Source organism: Aotus nancymaae, unplaced genomic scaffold, assembly GCF_030222135.1.
Source record: "Aotus nancymaae isolate 86718 unplaced genomic scaffold, 86718_ANA_hifiasm-v0.15.2.pri h1tg000049l, whole genome shotgun sequence".
Classification (NCBI taxonomy): Eukaryota; Metazoa; Chordata; class Mammalia; order Primates; family Aotidae; genus Aotus; species Aotus nancymaae.
In genome coordinates, this window is record NW_026988463.1 from 8,858,753 (window position 1) to 8,881,338 (window position 22,586).

General features: G+C 42.6%; 1 protein-coding gene across 3 annotated transcripts in view; it reads right to left on the reverse strand.

Annotated features, from left to right (window-relative positions):
* The window catches only part of USP7 (ubiquitin specific peptidase 7), a 70,965-nt gene that overhangs the window by 8,415 nt on the left and 39,964 nt on the right, over positions 1–22,586 (reverse strand). For 2 of the 3 annotated variants that reach the window (XM_012448285.3, XM_012448286.2), the window contains exons 3-18: positions 19,442–19,640; positions 16,889–17,027; positions 15,757–15,845; positions 14,516–14,624; positions 12,784–12,914; positions 12,257–12,311; positions 11,185–11,265; positions 10,994–11,084; positions 7,921–8,003; positions 5,817–5,926; positions 3,636–3,792; positions 2,413–2,557; positions 1,996–2,126; positions 934–1,068; positions 366–467; positions 67–172 (exon numbers count right to left, since the gene is read on the reverse strand). In XM_012448285.3, coding sequence (XP_012303708.1) covers positions 67–172; positions 366–467; positions 934–1,068; positions 1,996–2,126; positions 2,413–2,557; positions 3,636–3,792; positions 5,817–5,926; positions 7,921–8,003; positions 10,994–11,084; positions 11,185–11,265; positions 12,257–12,311; positions 12,784–12,914; positions 14,516–14,624; positions 15,757–15,845; positions 16,889–17,027; positions 19,442–19,640 — 1,863 coding nt within the window. The remainder of the gene's footprint in view (positions 1–66; positions 173–365; positions 468–933; positions 1,069–1,995; positions 2,127–2,412; positions 2,558–3,635; positions 3,793–5,816; positions 5,927–7,920; positions 8,004–10,993; positions 11,085–11,184; positions 11,266–12,256; positions 12,312–12,783; positions 12,915–14,515; positions 14,625–15,756; positions 15,846–16,888; positions 17,028–19,441; positions 19,641–22,586) is intronic. The other variant, XM_064362449.1, reaches the window with a different exon arrangement.

Consider the following 22,586-nt stretch of genomic DNA (forward strand, 5'->3'; position numbering starts at 1 on the left):
TAGAACAACAATCCAGGATCCAACGCTACTGCTCTAAGTGCAGGCAGGCGTCTCGTGGGCACTTACGATCTTTATCAAACTTGGGTAAGGTCGCTCCACTAGCAGCCAGCTCGGGATCAACTGTTTCCAGGAATATTGTCCAAGGGTTTTCATTATCACTGAGCTCAATCATCTATTTCCAAAAGAGACGCTGATTTTAGAAGAGTCTAATGACTTAGGTGACAGAGCGAAAAACTACAGTCAAGTACTGAAGAAAATGTCCAATTCTAGTTAAGTGGACCAAAAGGGAAACAAGCTGCACTAACTGCAGAGGACTAACGCCTTCTGCACGGTTCCAAACCAGATACGCTATTAACAATATTTACTGTTTTATTGCCGTCGGCTTCATTATCTAACATTGCTGGTCGTTTTGTTCCATTACTCCTTGCTTGCATGGGCCACAATCGAATTTGATCTTGTGGAAATCCCTGAAAAAAAACATTAAGAATAGATTAAAATAAAAACAAGCTCATATTTTAGTCTCTATACTGCACACCCCCACCATCCCCCACACACATTTGGTCAATGTAAAGACTGACTATAACAAAAAGAATTGTAATTCTTTCCCGGTTGATTTGGACAAACTGTGACCTATGCTTCAGGATCAAGTGCCCATTTTGCAAAAATAAAGAGGAGGAAGGGGTGCAGGAAGTAGAGTGGGAGATGAGGAAGAGGTGGAAACGAGTCTGTGAAATCCTGTGCTGGAGACAGCTCAGTGGTTTTCTTGTACTCCTTTCTCAGGCAGGAAATGTTGCTGGGTCACGCTTCTCACTGTTAGCCAGTGGCTGGACACAGCACCTACCCCCCTAAAGGCAGCTTGTCTTTTCTAGTGACACAGAATGAAGGTGGACCTCGGGAGCCAGGGTGAGGAATGTCAACAGGACTGGCACGCACCATGGTCTGAGAGAGGTTCTGAACAAACTCGGCAAGCGAGGAGTTCTTCAATACTTTGAATACAGTGTATTTCACTTTTTCTTCATCGTACATGTCATTTCCTTGGTGGCCACAAAACTGGTCCTCTGCGACTATCTGAAAATATGTATGAAACACAGAGAAGACTTTACAGCCGACAAAAAATGAGTCCACACACAACAAACTTAAACGCGAAAATCTAAAATGCTAAAAACCCATTAATTGTTCCAAAGAACTTTCTTCAGAAAACCGATGAAGAAAAATAGCATAAAATGACCAAAACCTAAATCAGGTATTTGAAGAAAAAAAAAAGCTGTGGGCCAGGCATGGTGGCTCATGCTGGTAATCCCAGCACTTTGGGAGACAAAGGTGGGCAGATCACTTGAGGTCGGGAGTTGGAGACCAGCCTGACCAACATGAAGAAACCTCATCTCTACTAAAAATACAAAACTGCCCGGGTATGGTGGTGCATGCCTGTAATCCCAGCTACTCGGGAGGCTGAGGCAGGAGAATCGCTCAAACTCAGGAGGTAGAGGTTGCACTGAGCCGAGATTATGCCATTGTACTCCAGCCTGGGCAACAAGAGTGAAACTATGAAACTCTATCTCAGGAGGGAGGAGGGAGGAGGAAGAAGGAAGACAAGAAGAAAAAAAGGAGGCTGTGTTTCACTGCAATAACTCACCTATAAACTAGACCTAGCTGGACAGCCAACTGTGAGATGATCTCCTCCCATTCTCCAACCCCATCAGTACTTTTTGAAGCAACACACACCCTGACATGCACACTTGATCACTACTCTGACGGCCTGACTTCTGCCCCCCAAGTCTTTACTCCTGAACAGGCCCTGCTCGCCACCAACAGGGCCAGGTGTTATAAATACTCAGGCAGCTGCCCAGAGCAGCTCAGGGCACAACAGTCCCAGTTTGTGCATCAGGAACTACTCTGGCACTGAGATCAAGCTCAGGCGACAAGTGGAGCGGATTCTCTCTGGGCAGTTGCCCTGCTGTGCGGCGACCCAAAGGTCCCAGAGGGGCGGGGGCTGACCTGCACTTGCATATAGAGATGGGCTTCCTGACGCTCCTTCCGCTTCTGAGCCTCGATCCTTTTCTCTTCTTGCAACCGCTCCACCAACTGCTGAGGAATATCATGGTCGGTGACCGCCTGTAAAACTTCACCTGCAGAACAAAGGCATCCTCTTTGACCTCTACAGATAGACTCTCTCCTCCTTAGAAGCTCTTGATTCTAGGTCATCATTAATAAGAAAATCTATTAAAGTGAAATTACTTGGCACCATGAGTCTGCATCAAAACATGCAAACCCAATCCCGCTTGTTTCTGGATTGTTGTGAATACAGTGGAATAAGCCTAAAATGTGTTTGGACAGAAAAGGATGTTGGGGATTCCTGGTACAATTGTCCAAGTTCACCACAGTAAAAACAGAACAAAGATGAACGCTACTCACTCAGTTTTGATTCCCTGATATAGACTAACATGTAAGCATTAGTGCAGTGTCGGACAGACAGGTCGTCATCATGACCCCCATAATTGTGCTCAATTGCTTCCTCTTTAGTACACCTTGACACAACGTCGTCATCAAATTTACACCACTACAAGGAAAGCAACACACATTAGCAAAAGCACCCAGCACCAAAAGGCAGCGATGCTCTAAAATGTGTGAACTTCTAGGTATGCCCCTAGTTGAAAAAATATACTTGTGTATACATACACATGCACACAACCTGATGGTGTGCTAGGCAGGCAGAGCCTCAGGCATTGGCTCATAAAATTCATTAGGACCTTCCTCGTTCTCATTCAACATTCTGTGGGCACTACTACTATTCACCCGATGGCAAATTCTGTAATTTACTCAAGTAGTCCATTTTCCACTTAGATTCAATCTACTGACACTACCAACTCTTCACAGAATTAAAAAGGCCATACTGAGCACACCAACTTGAGAATTCAAATTTTATCTTTTAGTTATAAAATTAAATGGGTTGTTTTGTCCTATCCCATGGCATTTATAGAATCAAGTAAGGGCCAAACAAAAGTTTACATGGTATGTCCCTAACAGTTATGTTCCCATCTGTGTTGTGGCTGGAGCCATACTAAATAGCGACGAATGCTGCTGTTACAGTCACTCTTCACTGTTCTCTCATGCTGCAGGGTCCCTCCATCAAATCCCCTTGGCAGGAGCTGGCTGCTGACCCTATGGTCTTGGAGGTAGATTCAGAGACCCTCACCTGCCAAATGAGTATGGCGCCCTCTATACTCCCAAGGGTGGTGATGAAGCCTGCATGAGGGATCGCCACAAGAGGAAACAAGAGAAGACCAGGTGGCATGTAGAGGGACATGCAATCAGCTGGCCTCCTACACTCCACCGGTGTCATGTATAAGCACCCCACGAGCATTCAGAAGCAAAATATACGTCTCATATGAGATGTAGAGGATTCTGTAGGGCCCAACATTTGTTACTAACAAAAGAGGCACAAATGCTGATTTAGCATTTACCTTCAAACCTGAGCAATTAAATGGACAGGAAAACAGCACTTAGCAGCCAGAGAATACACAGATCAATCAGGGGTCCCTGACAAGGTCCCAAGTAGGAACCAGAACAGGCTGAAGCAGAGCTTCAGTGGTAACTTTCTAATGAGCTCACACTCAGCCCTGGGTCCCAGCACTTACTTTGCCGTCCCCTTTGGGGTTCAGATAAACCACATAATGTCCACCATGATTATCTCCACTATGAACCAGGACTGCATGAAGAATATAATTTGCAGGGTCCTTGGGATCTGTTTTTTGCAAAAATTCATCAAGTGGTAACTGCTCTGGGAATTCAAACCTATTAGAAAACATTTTTTTTTAAATTCAGCATTAATTTACACATAAAATACCACACTTTACAATAAGTAAGGCCATTTAGTGTATCGGCTCATCTTTAATGGGGTAAGCATGAATTGCCTTGGGAAGGCCTATAACTATATGACATAATCCCTACTTGACAGAAATAATTATTCCTAGGCAACGTAATAAATACAAACTATGAATACTTAAGGGTGAGGAGAATTCCAAACATATCAAAAAAATGATTCTGAAGGTTGAGAAGTTAAGACTACTAAAGGTATCTGGCAAACTGAGATACATGAAAAATCAAATTCAGAAAGACATGTAAAAATATTTCCCACTCTGAATGCTGACTTACTTTTAATATTCTACAGACGTCCTTAAATTAACTTAGTTTTACTTGGCTGTATAAAATTTGATTTACTTGACCAAATTTCACCATCAGGGTTGCAAAATTAACAGAGGCAGGAAGGCAAGTTAGACGGGTCGGGGCTGGTCCGAAGCATAGCATGCTCACAGGCCCTGCAGCCTTCAGGAATGGTGGCCTCAAGTTGCCAAATCTTCTGATTCCTAAATGATGCCAAAATCTGAACACTTATATGAAATCTCACAATTTAAAAAAGGTTTGCCACTGGCTCCAATAAAAACAAAAACAAAGTGAGGACCCAAAGAAACACCAACAGGTTGGAATTGGTCTGAAGGCTGCCAATTCTGAATTCTGGCTGAGACAGTTTCTGGCATATACCACTGTAAAGACTGTGATTGGGTGACCAAAAGGTTGGCTGGTGGCAAGTAACATGATTTGATTACAATCTCCCTCAAACCTGAAGGCTCAGTGACCAACCTCTATTCCATACAAAGCTGGTGCTCAAACTAATCAGGACAAAAATACCATATTTTAAATCAGATAAGGCAGCGCGCATTGTTGTTACTCCTGCATCTGGTATTTTGACAATCTTAAAAACTACTTGTGACCAGGTGGGGTGGTTCATGCCTGTAATCACAGCATTTTGGGAGGCTGAGGCCAGCAAATCACTTGAGACCAGCCTGTCACTACTAAAAATACAAAAACTAGCCAGATGTATTGGTGCACGCTTGTAATCCCAGCTACCTGGAAGGCTGAGGCAGGAGAATCCCTTGAGCCCAGGAGTTCAAGGCTGCAGTGAGTCATGATCATCCCACTGCACTCCAGCTTGGGTGACAGAGCAAGACTCCGTCTCAAAAACATAGTAAAACAAAAACTACAAACAAAAACTACTTATAACTGGCATACAAAAACCTGCTTTAGCATTCTTGAAAACTCTAGTATATTTGACACTAACAGAGAAATAATGAAATATTGAAAAATCCTATTTAAACAAATATACTAAAAGTCTCCTCTGGGCCGGGCACGGTGGCTCACGCCTGTAATCCCAGCACTTTGGGAGCCCAAGGCGGGTGGATCACAAGGTCAGGAGATCGAGACCATCCTGGCCAACATGGTGAAACCCCATCTCTACTAAAAATACAAAAAAATTAGTTGGGCATGGTAGTCCCAGCTACTCCGGAGGCTGAGGCAGGAGAATTGCTTGAACCTGGGAGGCCCCAAGCTGCAGTGAGCCGAGATTGTGCCACTGCCCTCCAGACTGGACAACAGAGCAAGACTCGGTCTCAAAAAAAAAAAAAAGGCTCCTCTGAAATAACATTTATGATCTGGTCAAAATTAAATTAGAAATCCTGTGAATGCAAGATCTGTGAAGCAGAACAGCCCCATACTTGTGGACTTAAATCAGCCACTGCAGAGAGCCGGGCTGGGACTGGGCAAAGCATCCCTGAGGGAAAATTGACTAGGCAGAGGTGGCCTCTGAAACTTTACATAAAAACATTCCTTTAATACAGCTGCTCTTAGGACACAGAGGTAGAAGGGAAATCTAAATAAATCAGATGTGGGACTGAAAGTATAAAGACTGAGGAAAGCACTGAGACTAAACCCCAGACCAGCATGATGATGAAATCTTAACTTTACATCCCACTATAGTTTACCTATCATTGATCTTGATATTTTGGTCCGTCTGAGGGTCATACATAAATCTCATCAGTTGCAGATGTAACACTGGTGGCAATGTTAGGAATTTCACACCTTTCTCTGCTTCCTGAACACATTGAAAAATAAATGCAAATTCAGTTAGCTTCTTTCTACTTACTCCTTGAAGCAATCAATGAAAGCAACAGCAGTTCATCAAGACTGGAACATGTTTGGGGATTCTGGGGGACAGAGGCAGGGAAGTTTAGGTATCCATTTAAGGCATCTTTGAAATGTTTTCTTTAGGTCTACTGATGGGTCTCTCTGTTATTTGAAATGCTGCATCAGCATGTCTGTGAGAGATTCTCTTACCTTGAATTATATTCTAACTTGATGCCCAGCAATAGGGGAAGAAGTGGTTAAGGAAATTTAGAAACTCGTTTGCTGCTGTATTATTACAGTCATTAAACAAGGCAAATTATGGAGATCCACAGAAAAATTGTTAAATGGAAAAGCAAAAAACTCTGCTTACAATTACGCAAGATTAGGTATGAGCATGAAACACCCAAACAGAGCAAGTAGCAAGAAACAAAGTGATGGGTTGGCAGGATTATAAGCGGACAGCTTCCTTTCCTTGGGCTCTTTGATGTCTGCCTAAGAACCCGTATGTCACAGAGCACGCCCTTACTGCTTATGGTTCAATCCTACCTCTAAGACAACGTTCTGATCCAGTGTCAGCAAGCCCCTTCCCCAGCTGACTGCCGCCTCTATGGGACAGGACACCCCAACTTCTCAACGAGCTTTCTCTGGGGACCCAGGACTCTACAGCTCTTGCACAACTCTATCTCTGCTCCATCTTGGCCAGCTCTTTGTTCCTCACTAAAATCAGGCTTTGCCTATCTCCACCACGGCCAGGCAGTCAGGGTGCCTCACTACACCAACTCACATCTCTATTTCCAATGCAGACCTTCCTTCTGGCTGGAAACCCTCCTGCCCAGCGGCCATCAGGAGACCTGGAGGAAGGGGGGCCATGACAAGGCACACCCGTAAGCTAAGGCTCTGTGGTATACATGACCATCTTTATAAGACAGAGTTATCTCAGGAAAGACAAAAACAGACCTCAGGAGCCCACTCCACAGTGGAAAAGGGTCTGTTTTTAATACAACTTGAAATATAAAAGAATTCTGTCCCCACCACTGTCCACTGAGGTTTTGACTCAAATACATACTGCTCAACCCAGACCCAAAACATCCAGAATGGAGAATAATTCTGGTGAGTAGACCAGAATATTTCTTAAGCACACCAAGCTGCCAAAATTCTCATTAGAAAGCAACTTTCTGATCTACACGTCAGTTCCTCAGTCCAACCGGACTGACCTAGCAGAAGAGCACACTTGGAGCTGACTGCAAAATGGGTACACAGGCACCACGAACTATAAATTCCAGACTTAGTAAGCACAGGTCAGCCTAAAATTTTTAATTATAAATTAGTTGAGTCAATGAGTCAACATTATGAGATTACAAAACAAATGCTGGATCGCTGGATCCATGAGGACATTGCAGAGCCAACAGACCAGCAGCCAGGGACAGTCTCTTGCCCTCTATCCAAGCGGGGGCTAGCCACTGGGTCACCCACCATGCTCACTGCTCTGTCAGATGCCCAGAGTCCTGGGGGCCACAACCCTAGAGAACACATTCCTCATTCTAAAGTCGTGATCCTCAGAAAACTAAATTCATTAAAAATACATTTTAAAATAAGACAAAACAACCTAAACACAGTCCAACTCACTAAAAAATGCCACTTATAACCAGGAGAAACTGAGGGAAAACTGGAGCAGTGACACCAGTAAGGCGAGGAACCAAACAGGGGAAGGAGAAGACTTCCTAAAACCCCATGAGACCTTCCGGCCTGCTGGATGTGCTTCTATGGCATAAACCAGCTGCACTCCCATCTCCTAACATCCTCCTCTCCCTCCCCATTCAACTATCCAAGAAAAAATCCTTTTATAGTCGAAATACAAGAAACACATGGAAAGGCACAAACAAATTTTTATTTAGCAATTAGAATAATTCAAAATAAAGAAGAAAGCTACAACAGGACACTAGCACAGAACACCCAACTTACCTGTAAGCCATGTTCCCCAGCGTCGTACTTATTGTCCCCGTCGAGCTGTTCTACTGCCACATAATCCACAAATGATTCAAATACTTTAAAGAGAGAGAGAAAAGTCCATTGCTAAAGCTTCAATTATAATACAGCCAACCCAGGTTTAAGTTATTTAAATTGGCATATTTAGGAATAGGAGAGAACATAAACAATGCTAATTAAGAACAATAACTCTCCCCCTGTAGCCAAAACTGTAAGTAAATGTGTCGTTACCATCTTTGCTCATTGGTCAAAGGCTGTTAGTATCTTTCTTAAGGACATTAAAATAACAACATGGAGGTAAGAATTAAGGTTTTAACAACTGTTATTTCACCAAAGTACATACTGTAAAGCTATGATTATGAAGACAGCTTGGAATGGGCAGTGTGGACAACCCCTTGGTCTCAAAACCGAAGATGCACAAATGTGAATGGCTGGCTGATATGGCAGAATGACATGGAAAACCTCAACTGCCTGAGAGATCAACACGGGGTGGGGTGGAAGTCGGTCCTGACATCTCCCCACCCCACTCCCCGCTTATTCCAGGTGGATTGTAGATAAATGGAAAAGGTAAAACAGTAACAGGTAACAGATTTTTATAGGATACAAAAAGCCAACAATGACACACTGCAATTCTCTAAAATAAAGAATGGTAATATTAAGAGAGAAAGGACGAGCCACAGGCTTAGGGACAGGCTCTCAATCCAACATGGAACGTGCATCCAGAGTGTACGGAGAGCTCCTCCTGGTCCACTCATGAAGGAAAAACGCAACTGCTCAACACTGAAAACCACTGCGGTCATGCTCCGGACAACATGCAGTGCAGGACAGGGATCCCCAAAAGAGACAAAGGAGAGCTCCACGATGGGCCCAGCTTTGCTGAGAGTTTACAGGCTGCAGCCCAGGGAAGGCAAACCCAGACAGAGCACAGAAGTGAGAATCAGAGCAGCTCAAGGGAGCCAGAACCTGTGGGCAGACTAGCTTAAAGCAAAATGCTGTCCAAACAACTGCACATCTTGAGATATGCAGTTTTTCCTTACACTGTCAGTGAGAACTGATCAGTGAACTCGAGGAAATTACCTGGGGCGAAGCAAAGAACCAGCAAGAGGATCAGGATTGCAGGGAACAACCTTCAGAGCTCATGACAGACTGTGAAGTCTATGTTCCCACCAGTCACGGTGGGAAAACCTCTGAAAGCCTGGGAGACTCAATTAACAACTCGAAGGATGTGGGGACAGGTTATCACTCAAGTAAAATCTGTTCTACCATCTAGCAAGGCTTAAAAACAAGACTCAAAAGAAGCAAATGATTTCCAAGTCACTCAGCTGTGCACGAGAGCAAAGGTTAGAAATATGGGGACAGGTTATCACTCAAGTAAAATCTGTTCTACCATCTAGCAAGGCTTAAAAACAAGACTCAAAAGAAGCAAATGATTTCCAAGTCATTCAGCTGTGCACGAGAGCAAAGGTTAGAAATATCCTACTGATAACACCCAGCACGATACAAACCACCATGCCTTCTTTTCAACAAAGCGATTACCAAGCATGCGGCTAGGTGCAGGGGCTCACACCTGTAATCAAGCACTTTGGGAGGCCAAGGTGGCCAGATTACTTGAAGTCAGGAGTTTGAGACCAGCCTGACCAACATGAAACTCTGTCTGTACTAAAAATGTAAAATTAGCTGGGTGTAGTGGTGAGCACCTGTAATCCCAGCTACTCGGGAGGCTGAGGTAGAAGAACTGCTTGAACCCAGGAGACAAAGAGGCCGCAGCGAGGCAAGATTATGCCACTGCACTCTAACCTGCGTGACAGTGCAAGACTCCATCTCCAAAAAAGAAGAAGAAGAAGAAAGGAAAAGAAGCTGAAACCTCCACCCATGATGAAGAGAACAATCCTTCAATAGAAACAGACCCAGAAATCTCACAGATGACAGAACTGGTAGACAAGAGCATTATCAACTATATTCCCTAAGTTGAAGAAAGCAAGAGCATACTAAGAAGAGGCAGAGGGCAGGACATGGTCCCAGCACTTTGCGAGTCCGAGGCGGGCTGATAACTTGAGCGTGGAAGCGCCGAGACTAGCCTGGCTTTAATGTAGCAAGACCTTGTCTCCAAATAATTATAATTAATTGATAAATCCACAGAAAAAAAGAAGAGATAAAGATTTCTATTTAGAAAAATCCAAGTCAAACCTTTAAAAATGAAAAAAAAAAAGTTTCAAAATGAAACAACACCATGGATGGAATTCACGGCAAACTAGACACCGCAGGCAATTAGTGAAGGTCAAGACAGAGCAACAGAAACTGCAGCACAAAACCCAGAGAAAGGAGACTGGGACATCTGGAGGCTGCGGGTGACCTCAGGCAGCTGGAATCAAACAGCTGAAAACCAGAGAGGAGAAAACCTTAAAAGTATGTAGGGGGGCAAAACTCAGTGGCTCATACATGTAATCCCAGAATTTTGGGAGGCTGAGGTGGGTGGATCACTTGAGGCCAGGAGCCCAAGACCAGCCTGGTCAACATGGTGAAACCCTATCACTACCGAAAATACAAAAATTAGCCAGACATGCTGGCGGGTGCCTGTAATCTCAGCTACTTGGGAGATTCTCCTGCTAAGGCAGGAGAATCACTTGAACCCGGGAGGTAGAGATTGCAGTGAGCCGAGATGGCGCCACTGCACCCCAGCCTGTACAGCAAAACAAGACTCTGTCTAAAAAACAATAGCAAAATATACAAATACATCCTACTACAAGGTACTATTTAAATAGATACTTAAAATATGCAAAGTTAACCTAGGAAGTTAGAAGCCCACGTGCTGGTTTCCTCTGAGGAGAGGGAGGTAGTGGCTGTGAAGGGCTGTGGGGGTACTGGCCAACACTAGAGGTGGGTGGAGGTGACAAGCCTATGTTCACCCAGTGAGCTGTTTGCTTAAGATCTAAGCCATTCTCTGTGTCTAGACGATTAAAAAAAAAAATCATTTAATTGTGTCAATGAAACATTAAACCACAACAGAAATCATCAAAAGCTCATGCCATTACATACATACAACACTTACTATTTTTCTTTCCTTTGATACTTAGCTGGATATCATAATAATCTTCTCTTCTATCAGACCGATAGTCTACTTCTTTACACTGGATATAGGACTGCAAATAAGGAAAGTAAAAGTGGTTTAAGTAGTAACAGTCAAAAAATTCACATTCTAAAACTTTTAAAAATCATTTTTTAGAACTGGTTGCCACATACCACCATTTTGCCACGGAATAATTTGGGTATGGTGCCCTCTACACAGGTGCCTTTCATCTTATTTTCCACATTATCAAGCAACTGGAAAAGAAATGTTTGACCCTTTAAAAAACCTTTTTTATTATGCTTAAGTAATATACAGCAATTTTATAATTGACTAGAAATATAAATGTTCAAAAAAGTTGTAAACTATAAAAATATTATGACCTCTGGCATGCAATTATCAAAAACATATACAAAATCTTCTTTCTTGGTTGGATTTTTACAAACATCTCTACATGCAACAGTTGATGTTAACCTTTTATACAGCCTTCGGGATAAATTAGTAATCTGTAGTGCCTTTAGAAGCATTTTTATATTCATTTTACCTCTGTGGAAAAGCATGTAAAATTGTTCACTAAACTTAACTCGTAATGGTCCACACCAAGAGATTAATGAGGTTGAGCCTGTCAACAGGATTGACTGGTTTGTCCATGGATATTTAATGAACTGGATTCAATCCAGCTAGTGCTGCAAAAAAGAAAACACACCTTGCCCAGCCAATCACCTTGAATAGCCATTTCTTGTTGTATGTGTGTTTTTATGTCTTTTATCATTACTGGGAGGAGGAGAATTTGCTAGTGACTAGTGACGCCGCAGGGAGGGTAATCACCACATACTGAGGTCCGCTCGATGAGAACCTCGCTGCACAGGAGGGATCTGGACACTGGAGTAAGAACAGAAGTCACCACTCTACAGTGTGACTCAGGACCAACGGGACAGCCAATAAAGTCAGCCTTTTGGTTCTTGGATTAATAACTCATGTATATACACCAATTTAACAAATTAAAAGCCTACTCCCTGCTGGTATTAAAATTCAAGCTTTCTCAATTCACCTTCAAATCCCTATCTAAGTAATTCTTACCAGTCTTTAATAAAACTACAGAGGTGCTGCCTTTTTCTAGCCTAAGTCTGATGCTAAACAAAGATGGGCATTTTCTGAATTAGGTCTGAGGTTTTATTCAGTAATAACTTCTGACAATGCTTCCATATATTCATTGTAAGAAATATACAAGTATTGCTTGAAACTTACCACTCGACAAAGCTCCTGAACATCGTGTTGCATGAAGCTATCTAAAGTTTCCCACCTTTCAAAAATAAAACAGACATCTCTACTTAAATGTTCAACTTTCAAATGAGCAAATTAAAAGTAACTTAGATTGAAAAACTAAACTACATATCAGTCATTATTCTCAAACTCCTTTTCTGTGAAGATTATTTTTGGGAGTTATATTTCAAAGACAGATTTCCTGCTAGGGGAAGTGGTATTTCCAAGAAAACGTAACAAATTTGAAAGCAATATAGGTTCTTGTGTTGAAAAGTAAAAACCTTAAGCCTTAAATTCTTGCTCAAGCAAAATTCTAAAACAAAGTGTCTATTTCAAAAGAGATAAAACAAAATACAATGATAAAAGCACTGACACCATTAAATATTCAAGCCTCCCTAAATTAAGTGCCTATAGTACGATCTACTAACTTTTCTATTCTCTACTCACTTCTCCTTAAAAAAAGGATGAGGGGAGGTGTGTCAGAATGGCAAAAGCAGATGTCTAATACATACCCAAATGACTTTGTTAGCTTTTTTGTTCCTACAGGTTTATCACTGTGCTGTAATTCATAGAACACTCTTTGTAATGCTAAAGGGACGCTTTTAGACGAATCATCACCCTCGGTTGGCATCATGTACACAGCCTGAAAGAATTAATTCAGAAATAAGAATTTACTCTGAGAAGATGCAGGGGAACTTAAAAAACAGAATTTAATCTTGATGTTGATGTTTTAAAAAATCATTTCTAATAACACAATGGCTAAGGTTGTTGCTAGAGCTTAATCGGTGAGAACATTTACAAAATCATGAATGTCTTTAGGGATACGAGAAAACACAAGAACACAAAAATAAATTTAAAAAATCACTGTGTTCTTTCTTTTTTGAGACCAAGTTTCACTCTGTTGCCCAGGAACAGAGTGCAGTGGCACGATCTCAGCTCACTGCAACCTCCACCTCCCGGGTTAAAGCTATTTTCGTGCCTCAGTCTACCAAGCAGCTGGGATTACAGGCGTGTGCCACCACACCAGGTTAATTTTGAATTTTCAGTAGAGACAGGATTTGGCCATGTTGGCCAGGCTGGTGTCAAAGTCCTGACCTCAGGTGATCTGCCCATCCACCTTAGCCTCCCAAAGTGCTGGGATTATAGGCATAAGCCACAGCACCCAGCCTCACCCATGTGTTCTTAATTAAAAAAAAAAAAAAGATAATAGAGAAGGAAACAAAAAACAGAATCACCCCTCAGAGAACTACTTTTATTTCCTACTTACTGGAGCACCATTTCTTAACTTACCATTACTTATGAACAAGATTTGATGAAAACTTAAATGTTACTAAAATTAACCACACTGAGCTGTCCCTGGGATATATCACGACAACCTGTCTTGGTGGCTGTGCAAACATGCTTTGAAGGCTGACAAGCCAGCCAGCACGCACCCCTGCCCACCCCAAAACCAGGAGTGCCTGTCTCCTGTACCCCTTCTTAATAATCACATGTAATTCTCAGAATTAACTGACTAATCTATGTTAGATTTAATGTATGTCTATTCTTTTTATTAAAATTTTTCAATAAAGCTGCATTGACTTTTCAACTAAATTTTGATATAAAACTTCACAAATGTTGCTGTTAATGGATTTTATGGTTTTGTTTTTCTAAATACCTTTATAAGGTGATTTCTAGCACAATTATAAGTCTGTAAAATTAGGTCATGGCTGGGCATGGTGGCTCACATCTATAATCCCAGCACCTTGAAAAGCTGAGGCAGGTGGATAGCTTAGGGTCAGGAGTTTGAGACCAGTCTGGACAACATGGTGAAAGCCTGTCTCTACTAACATACAAAAATTAGCCAGGCGTGGTGGCAGGTACCCGCAATTCCAGCTACTCGGGAGGAGGCAGAGGCCAGAGAATGCCTTGAACCCGGGAGTCAGAGGTTGCAGTAAGCCAAGATCCCACCAGTGGTGGGATCTTGCAACGGAGCACTCCAGCCTGGGTGGCAGAGCAAGACTCGGTCTCCAAAAAAAAAAAAAAAAAAGGTCAGCTGTGTTAACTTTGAATCACTGAGGCAGGTTACAAAGGAGGTGGCCCAGCACTGGGGAATGAAAACAAAGGATGACTTAGCAGCCATCTAAGGAGACAGGGCCAGGGGAGGGAGACTGGCATGTTTGCCAAGAGGACTCTGCTGTCTCTGATATACCTGAGAGTAAAGGGTAGGCGGAAAGCTGCAGGAGAGGAACACTATCCATTTACCTTTCGTAGCTGATTTGTGAAAAATAACGTCTGTAGCAAGCTGTTCATGTAACAAGTCGCTCCCTGATTCTTTAAGCCGACATAGCCTGTGTGCTTCTTTGAATCCCACCTGAAAGATCAGTTCAAGGTTGAGGGGACCTTGCACAGATACCCCACTGCTCCTGCAGTGTGTGTGGGGAGCAATCTGACTTGAGGTCAGCGTTAAGGAAACCGAGGCCAGGAGCGCTCATCACACAGCTTCCTTCAATGGCCACCGACTTCCTTCTGTTTGCTCCATTGTGCGAACTGGTGCAAATGCAACCCCCACATTCACACAGTCCTTGAAGCACCTGCCTGCTGACAGCGGCAGTGCTGTCACTGATCAAGCCCAGCAAGAACAGACACTTATGGAGTCCCACATGTTCACACCCAACATGCCTCACAACAGAGTCTGGTTACATAATTATACTTTTCACTTGTGAGGTCAGCACAACATGGAAAAAGCTGAAACTCATCTTTTCTGTACACACACACACACACACACACACACACACACACACATCCCACACAAAGAAACAGAAGTGTGTAGTCGGCAAGTTTTGCCTCAGACTTCTAAACTCCGAGTGCTTTTTTTTTTCTGTGGTTTTGGTGGTTGTTTGGGGGAAAGGTAGATTCTCATGTCTTGTACCTTCCTACCCCCACCCCAAATAGTAAAATGAAGCATACAGAACGGTGCCTAAAAGCACAGCAATCCACCCACCTCCATGCCCATCTCCCTCTGTACAGAACACCACGACACAAACACATGACAGCCACCAAGCATGACGAGTGCTGGAGGAGACACCTACTGTGCAGTACCATTCACCAGTGCCCTGTCACTCCAGGGGTTAGTTCCTGGCCTTGGAAACGCTCAAATACACCTAATGGCCTGGTCATGCCTCTTTACTCCTTGCTCACGTTAGTTGTCAGTGATGCTCACCTCTTCCCCTCTCACTCGTCCTCACATTCGGACAGGACTTTCTCCCTGTCCACAGCTATCTAGTTGACCATAATTACACAATTATGCTCCAAGGGTCTAACATACAGGAACTGCTCAATCTGTTAAACAAGTGTCAAGCAGGTGTGACTCTTGTGTGCCACAGGGCAAGCGCAGAGAGGATGGTTACTGATTAAACATGTGCATCTCTGTTACATGCATGATAAAGCTTCTTTCACCAGCACGAAAGACATTTTTAACAGCACCCAATTAAAGAAAAACTTACGCAACTCCATGGGGAGCATCCGCCTGTACAAAGACTTCAAAGGTTACTTTGTCATCGTCTATAAATCCTTTCTCAGGATCAGTCACTTCCTATAAAACATAAATAAGAATATCCAGCTTGAATAAGAACAGACTCTTTATCCCCAAGAGACAAATTACACTGGTGCCCTGTACTTAATATAGATTAAAATATTTTAAAATTACACCCCAACTTTATTGCTAATTTTAAACTGTTTCAATTTTGCTTTTAACAGTGGTCTCACAACAAATACAGTAAATGCTTGACACATCAGAGGCACCCCAGAGGCACCCAAGAGCTCAGTGCCACAGCAGGGACAGGAGAAATCTGGCTCTTCCAAGCAGAGCGAGGGGAGCGTTAAGGAAACCAAGAAGGCCAGGCGCAGTGGCTCACGCCTATAATCCCAGCACTTTGGGAGGCCAAGGCGGGTAGATCACGAGGTCAAGAGATCGAGACCATCCTGGTCAACAAGGTGAAACCCCATCTCTACTAAAAATACAAAAATTAGCTGGGCATGGTGGTGCACGCCTGTAATCCCAGCTACTCGGGAGGCTGAGGCAGGAGAATTGCTTGAACCCAGGAGGCGGAGGTTGCGGTGACCCGAGATTGTGCCATTGCACTCCAGTCTGGGCAACAGAGAAACTCCGTCTCAAAAAAAAAAAAAAAAAAAAAAAAAAAAAAAGGAAACCGAGAATGCAATGCTAAGTGACTTAGCGTAACAAGAAGTAACATTCCTAAGGTTGTTCCACTGGCTACCACCTACGCAAAAAGGAGCCAAGGTAAACTGAATAAAGTTACTGGAGTTACATGAAACCACTCAGAACTATGCCTGAATCATGAAAGGACCTCAAACAGTATTATGTCTTATAAAGGAAATTTAGCTCATTGGGAACTGCCTTTGAATGTCTGACTAAAAGGTAAAATGTGAATCCAGGAAGCTGTTAAAAACCTAAGCTAGGAAAATGGAGAAAACACGTTTTCAAAGACACCTGTCCAATTTACAAATCAAAAATCTGACTCTAAAATCAATAAAGGACTTAAAGAATCAAAAAGTTTTAAGGGAACAACAAGCAGTAATGCACCGATTGTTCATACTAAATCCACTGTTACTTACACTCCAGGCCATAAAATTGGAAAATCCCCAATCATTTTCTTTATGGAAGAACAAATGACTAATACGACGACTGAACGATTTTTCATCATCTCTGTAATTTATTATCTTCAACACTGCTTGTGCATGACAAGACCACGACCTGTTTAAAAAAACAATAATCTAAGCCTTAGCTGACGTATTTACCAGATGTTACACATTTTTAAAGACAGTAAACATAGTACACCAAAATTCCCATTTATGTTTTCATTGCTCTCTCCTTTGAGGTTGGGGTTAAAGGTAGGACAGAGGCATTTTTACCTTTAATAGAGAAAAAGGTATTTGGGGCTCCCCCAGTGTAGTCTGCAGTGATTTCGCTCATGGTTTTATTTTTTAATTCCTTATAAATTGAAACAAATTTTAATTGTATCTATACAATTTACTGAGCTTTCAATAACAGTTGTGGATTCTGTACAAGACTACAGCTTTTTGGCCAGACAATAGTTATTAGAAAAGAAACAGCAGGGAGTGGTTGCTCATGCCTGTAATCCCAGCACTTTGGGAGGCCTAGGTGGGTGGATCACCTGAGGTCAGGAGTTCAAGACCAGCCTGACCAACATGGAAAAACCCTGTCTCTACTAAAAATACAAAAAGAGCCAGGCATGGTGGCACATGCCTATAATCCTAGCTACTCAGGAGGCTGAGGCAGGAGAATTGCTTGAACCTGGGAGGTGGAGGTTGCCGTGAGCCAAGATCGCGCCACTGCACTCCAGGCTGGGCAACAAGAGCAACACTCCGTCTCAAAAGAAAAAAAAAAAAGAACCAAAAAAAACCCAAAACAAAACAAACAAAAAAACAAAAAAGAATAAACAGGTGGATGTAAACTGTAAACCTCTGGTTCTATTGCTGATAAAGGAATCACCTCTCAGCATCGCTCCTGTCCCTGTAGCCCGTCAGTGCCGTGCCTCTCAAGCTCTCCTAGGATGCCCTCCCGCACGCTCTGGGGAAGGACCAGCCCCAAAACCAGCCAGGGAGCTCTGTAGCCTTACAGCTTGCTGTCCTGTCCTGGCACTGAAGAATTCACTGATGAGGCACAAAATTGCAACCACAAGAGAACTACTGTACATGCGTGGAGTGGACCACAAAAGGGTCTCTACATCCAGGTTCAAAAACCATACGCACTTAAGTCAAAGAAAGTTAAGTTTTGCGATTAAAGTAAGGCCTTATAAATGAACACCGCAACTAAACCCTGAAGTGGTTTGACTCTACTCTTCAGGACAAGGGTAGGACAGTGCTGTTCCCGCAGCATTTCCTGCTTGATCGGAACACTGACACTGAGCATGGACCATTCACTTTTTCCAAAATGCTGTTCAGGCTAAAACTGTCCACTGGACTAAAACACACCTAGCCCAAATACTTATCAGATCACATCATAATGTCAAGAAAAGAGGAAAACTAACCATCCACAGGCCCTGGCTCCATTATAAAATTACCTTGGCACTTCTTACTTAAACATTTAAAAAATGAAACTATGGCAGGGTGCAGTGGCTCACGCCTGTAATCCCAGCACTTCGGGAGGCTGAGGCAGGCAGATCACCTGAGGTCAGAAGTTGGAGACAAGCCTGACCAACATGGTGAAACCCCGTCTCTACTAGACATACAAAATTAGCTGGGTGTGGTGGCGCACACCTGTAGTCCCAGCTACTCAGGAGGCTGAGGCAGAAGAATCGCTTGAAGCCGGGAGGTGGAGGTTGCAGTGAGCCAAGACAGCGCCACTAAACTCCAGCGTGGGTGACAAAACGAAAAAAAAAAAAGAAAGTAAGTAAATTTTATTCCCTGGGAGAACTGACAGAATAGCGAGACTCAGTTCACTCTGGGAAATATGTTACTGAAGGTTCCGAAGGGCCACTCTCTGTGGTGGCAGGGAGACCAGGACAGGTACAGTCCAAGTCAGCAGCTTTCCCTGGCTCTGATGCAGACAGGTTGATAAAGTGGTCTGTACTCCCAGAATCAACTGGGTTTTTGATAAAAGGTGAATTAATCTTCTAATTCATCTAAATGGAAGGAACATCAAGATTTCTCAATTTTCAGACATTTCATTATATGAATTTTTAAATGTTCCTCAAGTCAGAATCCCATACTATATAAATCCTTCAAAGAATGTTTTACTTGTACTTTCTGAACAACCTGTACAAATTAGCTATCACACAATGGAAAGGATGTCTGGCTCTGACAGCTGCCATTTTCCGCTCAGTCAGTTACTGGCACAGTAAGAATTAAGCCTGGTGGCTCAATGGTCAGCTAATCCAGGCAGGCCCTTATTCCATGGGCTGCTAGATTCTAACAAACTATTTTTAGTTTTTTACTTAATAGACAAAAATATACTTTTCTAGCTTGGGTATTATACATACACCAGTGGGTTTTAAACAGATAGACGTACTTAATTTAAAATAAAAAGACTACGTAGAGGCAGCAAATAATTTAAGATAAAATTGCTCTAGGCTGATCAAATTTGGCTTCCACTAATGTAATACAACTATGTGGGGATTTGTAGTTGCATCATTTAAACTGTCTTACGTGGAATCAGATTCAGCATTGCACTGGAGAAAGAATCCTACGCTTTTTTGGTGTGGTCTGTCTGGATAAAAGCGTGGCATCACCATAATCTTCCATGGCAGATTTCGCACAAAACACGGAGGGCTAAGGACCGACTCACTCAGTCTGCTGAAGCGCTCCACAGTGAACTGAAAGGTTGCCTCGGAGCGCCAACTGGTGTCTGCAAAAAAAACACATCATCAGTTGCAGAGCCAAAGCACTGACCAAAAGCACTAGCATCAATTGACATGGAATAAACCGTTCTACACATCTTGATTTAACTGCGAAAATCTAACAGTTTGGAAAAATTGCTTCTAATTTATTAAAAGTCTAAGACTAAGATGACATACAGTTTCTGAACGAATGAATTCTTCCTTATGATCCAAAACTCGGAGTGCTAACCATACACTTGACTTCCCTGTCAGACTGAGTTCCACGTGAGAACAATGTCTACTCTACTAAAGCTGAATTCCCAAGGACCCCGGGCACCAACTGAGTGGAGAAACTTTGGCGAGAAGGAGTGACATGGCTTGTATCTGTTCAAGGACAGGACTTCTGGGGGGAAAGACCACGGTATGGGACTTGGCCTGACTTTAGAGAGGAGAAATAAAGGGCATAGAACACACAGGCAGGACTTCAGGGCCAGGGAAACAGTCATCCCCCTGGAAGCTCAGCACTGCTTAGAGACAAAACGATGGCTACGACATTAGCCTAAAAATAAATGTTAACTTCAGTAGTTCACAATGTTTGCAAAAATACTAGCCTGGACACCCTAGGGGGAATAATTTTTTTAAAAAAAGAAACTGGCATTTTTTTTCCTACATGAGTAGCATCAATTGTTCAATGATAACAAGACTCAACGGCTGATTTAAGAAATTTAAGTTTCTGTCAACACAGTGCCTCTTAGCAGAGGTCCAACTGAAGGTCTCCGTTTAAAATTAAATCTTTCACTGATGACAGTGACTATTCATTTGCACGTGGTCATCAGTCAATCACCTTTGACAAACCCTGCAGCAGCTCATTGCTTCTCAAACAACTCTTGTGAAGGCATAGTCCTCCCACACCCACACCAATCTGTTACTGACCAATACTTTTATAAAACATAACGAAATTGCCACAGCAAGGTCAACATGCTATACAAGCTTCTAAACACTTCCTTTCACTTTCCGAACCTATCTCATTATAGACTACACACAGCTCACTGACTGGAGGGAGACCCTTGGCCACGTTCTACAGGCAGTACCTGGAAGGGTGTTCCTGGCTTAGAATCAGGTGCTACTTTGACATCCCTGACCACCGGGCTCCTAAGGCACAAAACAAGACTCCGTAGGCTTAGGTAAAGAGCGCACAAGAACATCCTCCCATCCTTCATCTTCACGTCCCTGAAGTCACCATGAAATCCAACAACCCTTCAGACTCCAAAGTTCACTAACAACTGAATTCTCAGCATCAGCCACTTCTCAGGGCATAGAATTTGCTTGAAGTTTGTGACTGAGTTTGGTCTTAAGAAAACATGTCCATCAGTCCTCCTGGGAGGGTAGTATATCAAAAGCATGTGTGATGGTAAGCATCTTATCCAAGAGAATTATTTATTCGAGCCTCTTCAAGTGGTATTACCCTAATCTCTTTGAGGGATAAAAGTCTACTAAAACGCAAGAAACTTTTTCAAGATAAAAATGTCTACAATGGCGTGGTGGAATGAGTTTTGCCATGTTTTTAGGATCACACAATTCATAATCAGCAGTTTAGTTCTGCAAGGCAGACAAGAGACAGATGTCAATTCCTACGTTTTAGATGAGGAAATGGAGGTTCGCCGAGGCTGTTTTACAAAGTGACAACAGAAGATTTTAATACCCAAGATTTGTCAAGACACTAAGCACAGTGACCCTGCCTCCGGTTTTAAAAATACCACTGCTGGAGGTTACCATAACACAAAACGCAGACCTCAACAAAATGAGACTATTAGCTTGTCCACTTTATGGAGCCCACGTATACAGAACTGCACAGAAGCAACCAAACGGAAAATCACTGCAGGCCCTAAAAAGCTGAAAGATATGAGGTTATGCCTCTCTTCCAACTCATCTATTTTATATAATTCAGCTCTTTATAGGGTTTGATTTCATGTACACAAAAATCAACAGATTATAAGCGCTTTTTTGTACTTTCGCCCTATACATTAAATTCTCAAATATTCCTTAAATATTAAAAACAACCAAACAATAGTGAGACTCAGCATGGCACTTGGTCCACCTGCTGGCCAGCCCCGCAGAGGCCACCATGCATCCATCTCTGTACCCTCATGTCTGTTACTGCCCTGACACACAGTAGTTAGTTCACAGCTGGTGCATTACACACTCAATTTCAGCCTCAGACTCAAGGCACATTTCTTAGAACAGACAGAAAATCTGCTAATCAGGAAGTTTAGATGACACTTCAGGTATATGAAAATTTCACCTCGCTTTCCAAAAACTCTTCATACTAAAAGAATAATTGAAAACTTTTTACAAGCTCTTTACTCTTGAAGGGATGGAAAAAGAAAAACTATTTACAAGCTCACTACTTGTAAAAACTTAAGTAAAAAGAAAAACTTTTTACAAGCTCATTACTCTTTAAGGGATGGAAAAAGAAGAAAACTTTTATTAAAAAACAAAAGGTCAAGACAGAAGAGCCAACGAAAAAGAGAAGTGGACTTAGAATTCAGCTTTCACAGATACCACTGGCCAGATTTTCCTCCTATGAGGAAAATGAGACTGAGTGATGGAGATCTTTGCCCAAGAAAACAGTTAACAGTACAATGGATGCTATGTACTATGTTTTGCACCTTCCAAGTATACTAGGGATTAGGAAGAACACCCTCATTCCCTGCCAAATTAGTGCTTCATGCACAGAGACTCCAATCTGTCTGGATGCCATTAACATTAACAGTGCACCAATTCATTACTGCATGCTTCTTTTAATTGTAAACGACAGTGCAACGAGCTTCTGCAAACTGCTGTCACCACAAATCCTCAACCAGACTCCTTGAAAACTTACTACCTTCCAATCTTGCCTCTAGAGATTCTTGTAGCAGCGGCAGCGGGAATTATAGCACAAAGTTCCCACTGTGCGCTTTGTTACACCAATTTTA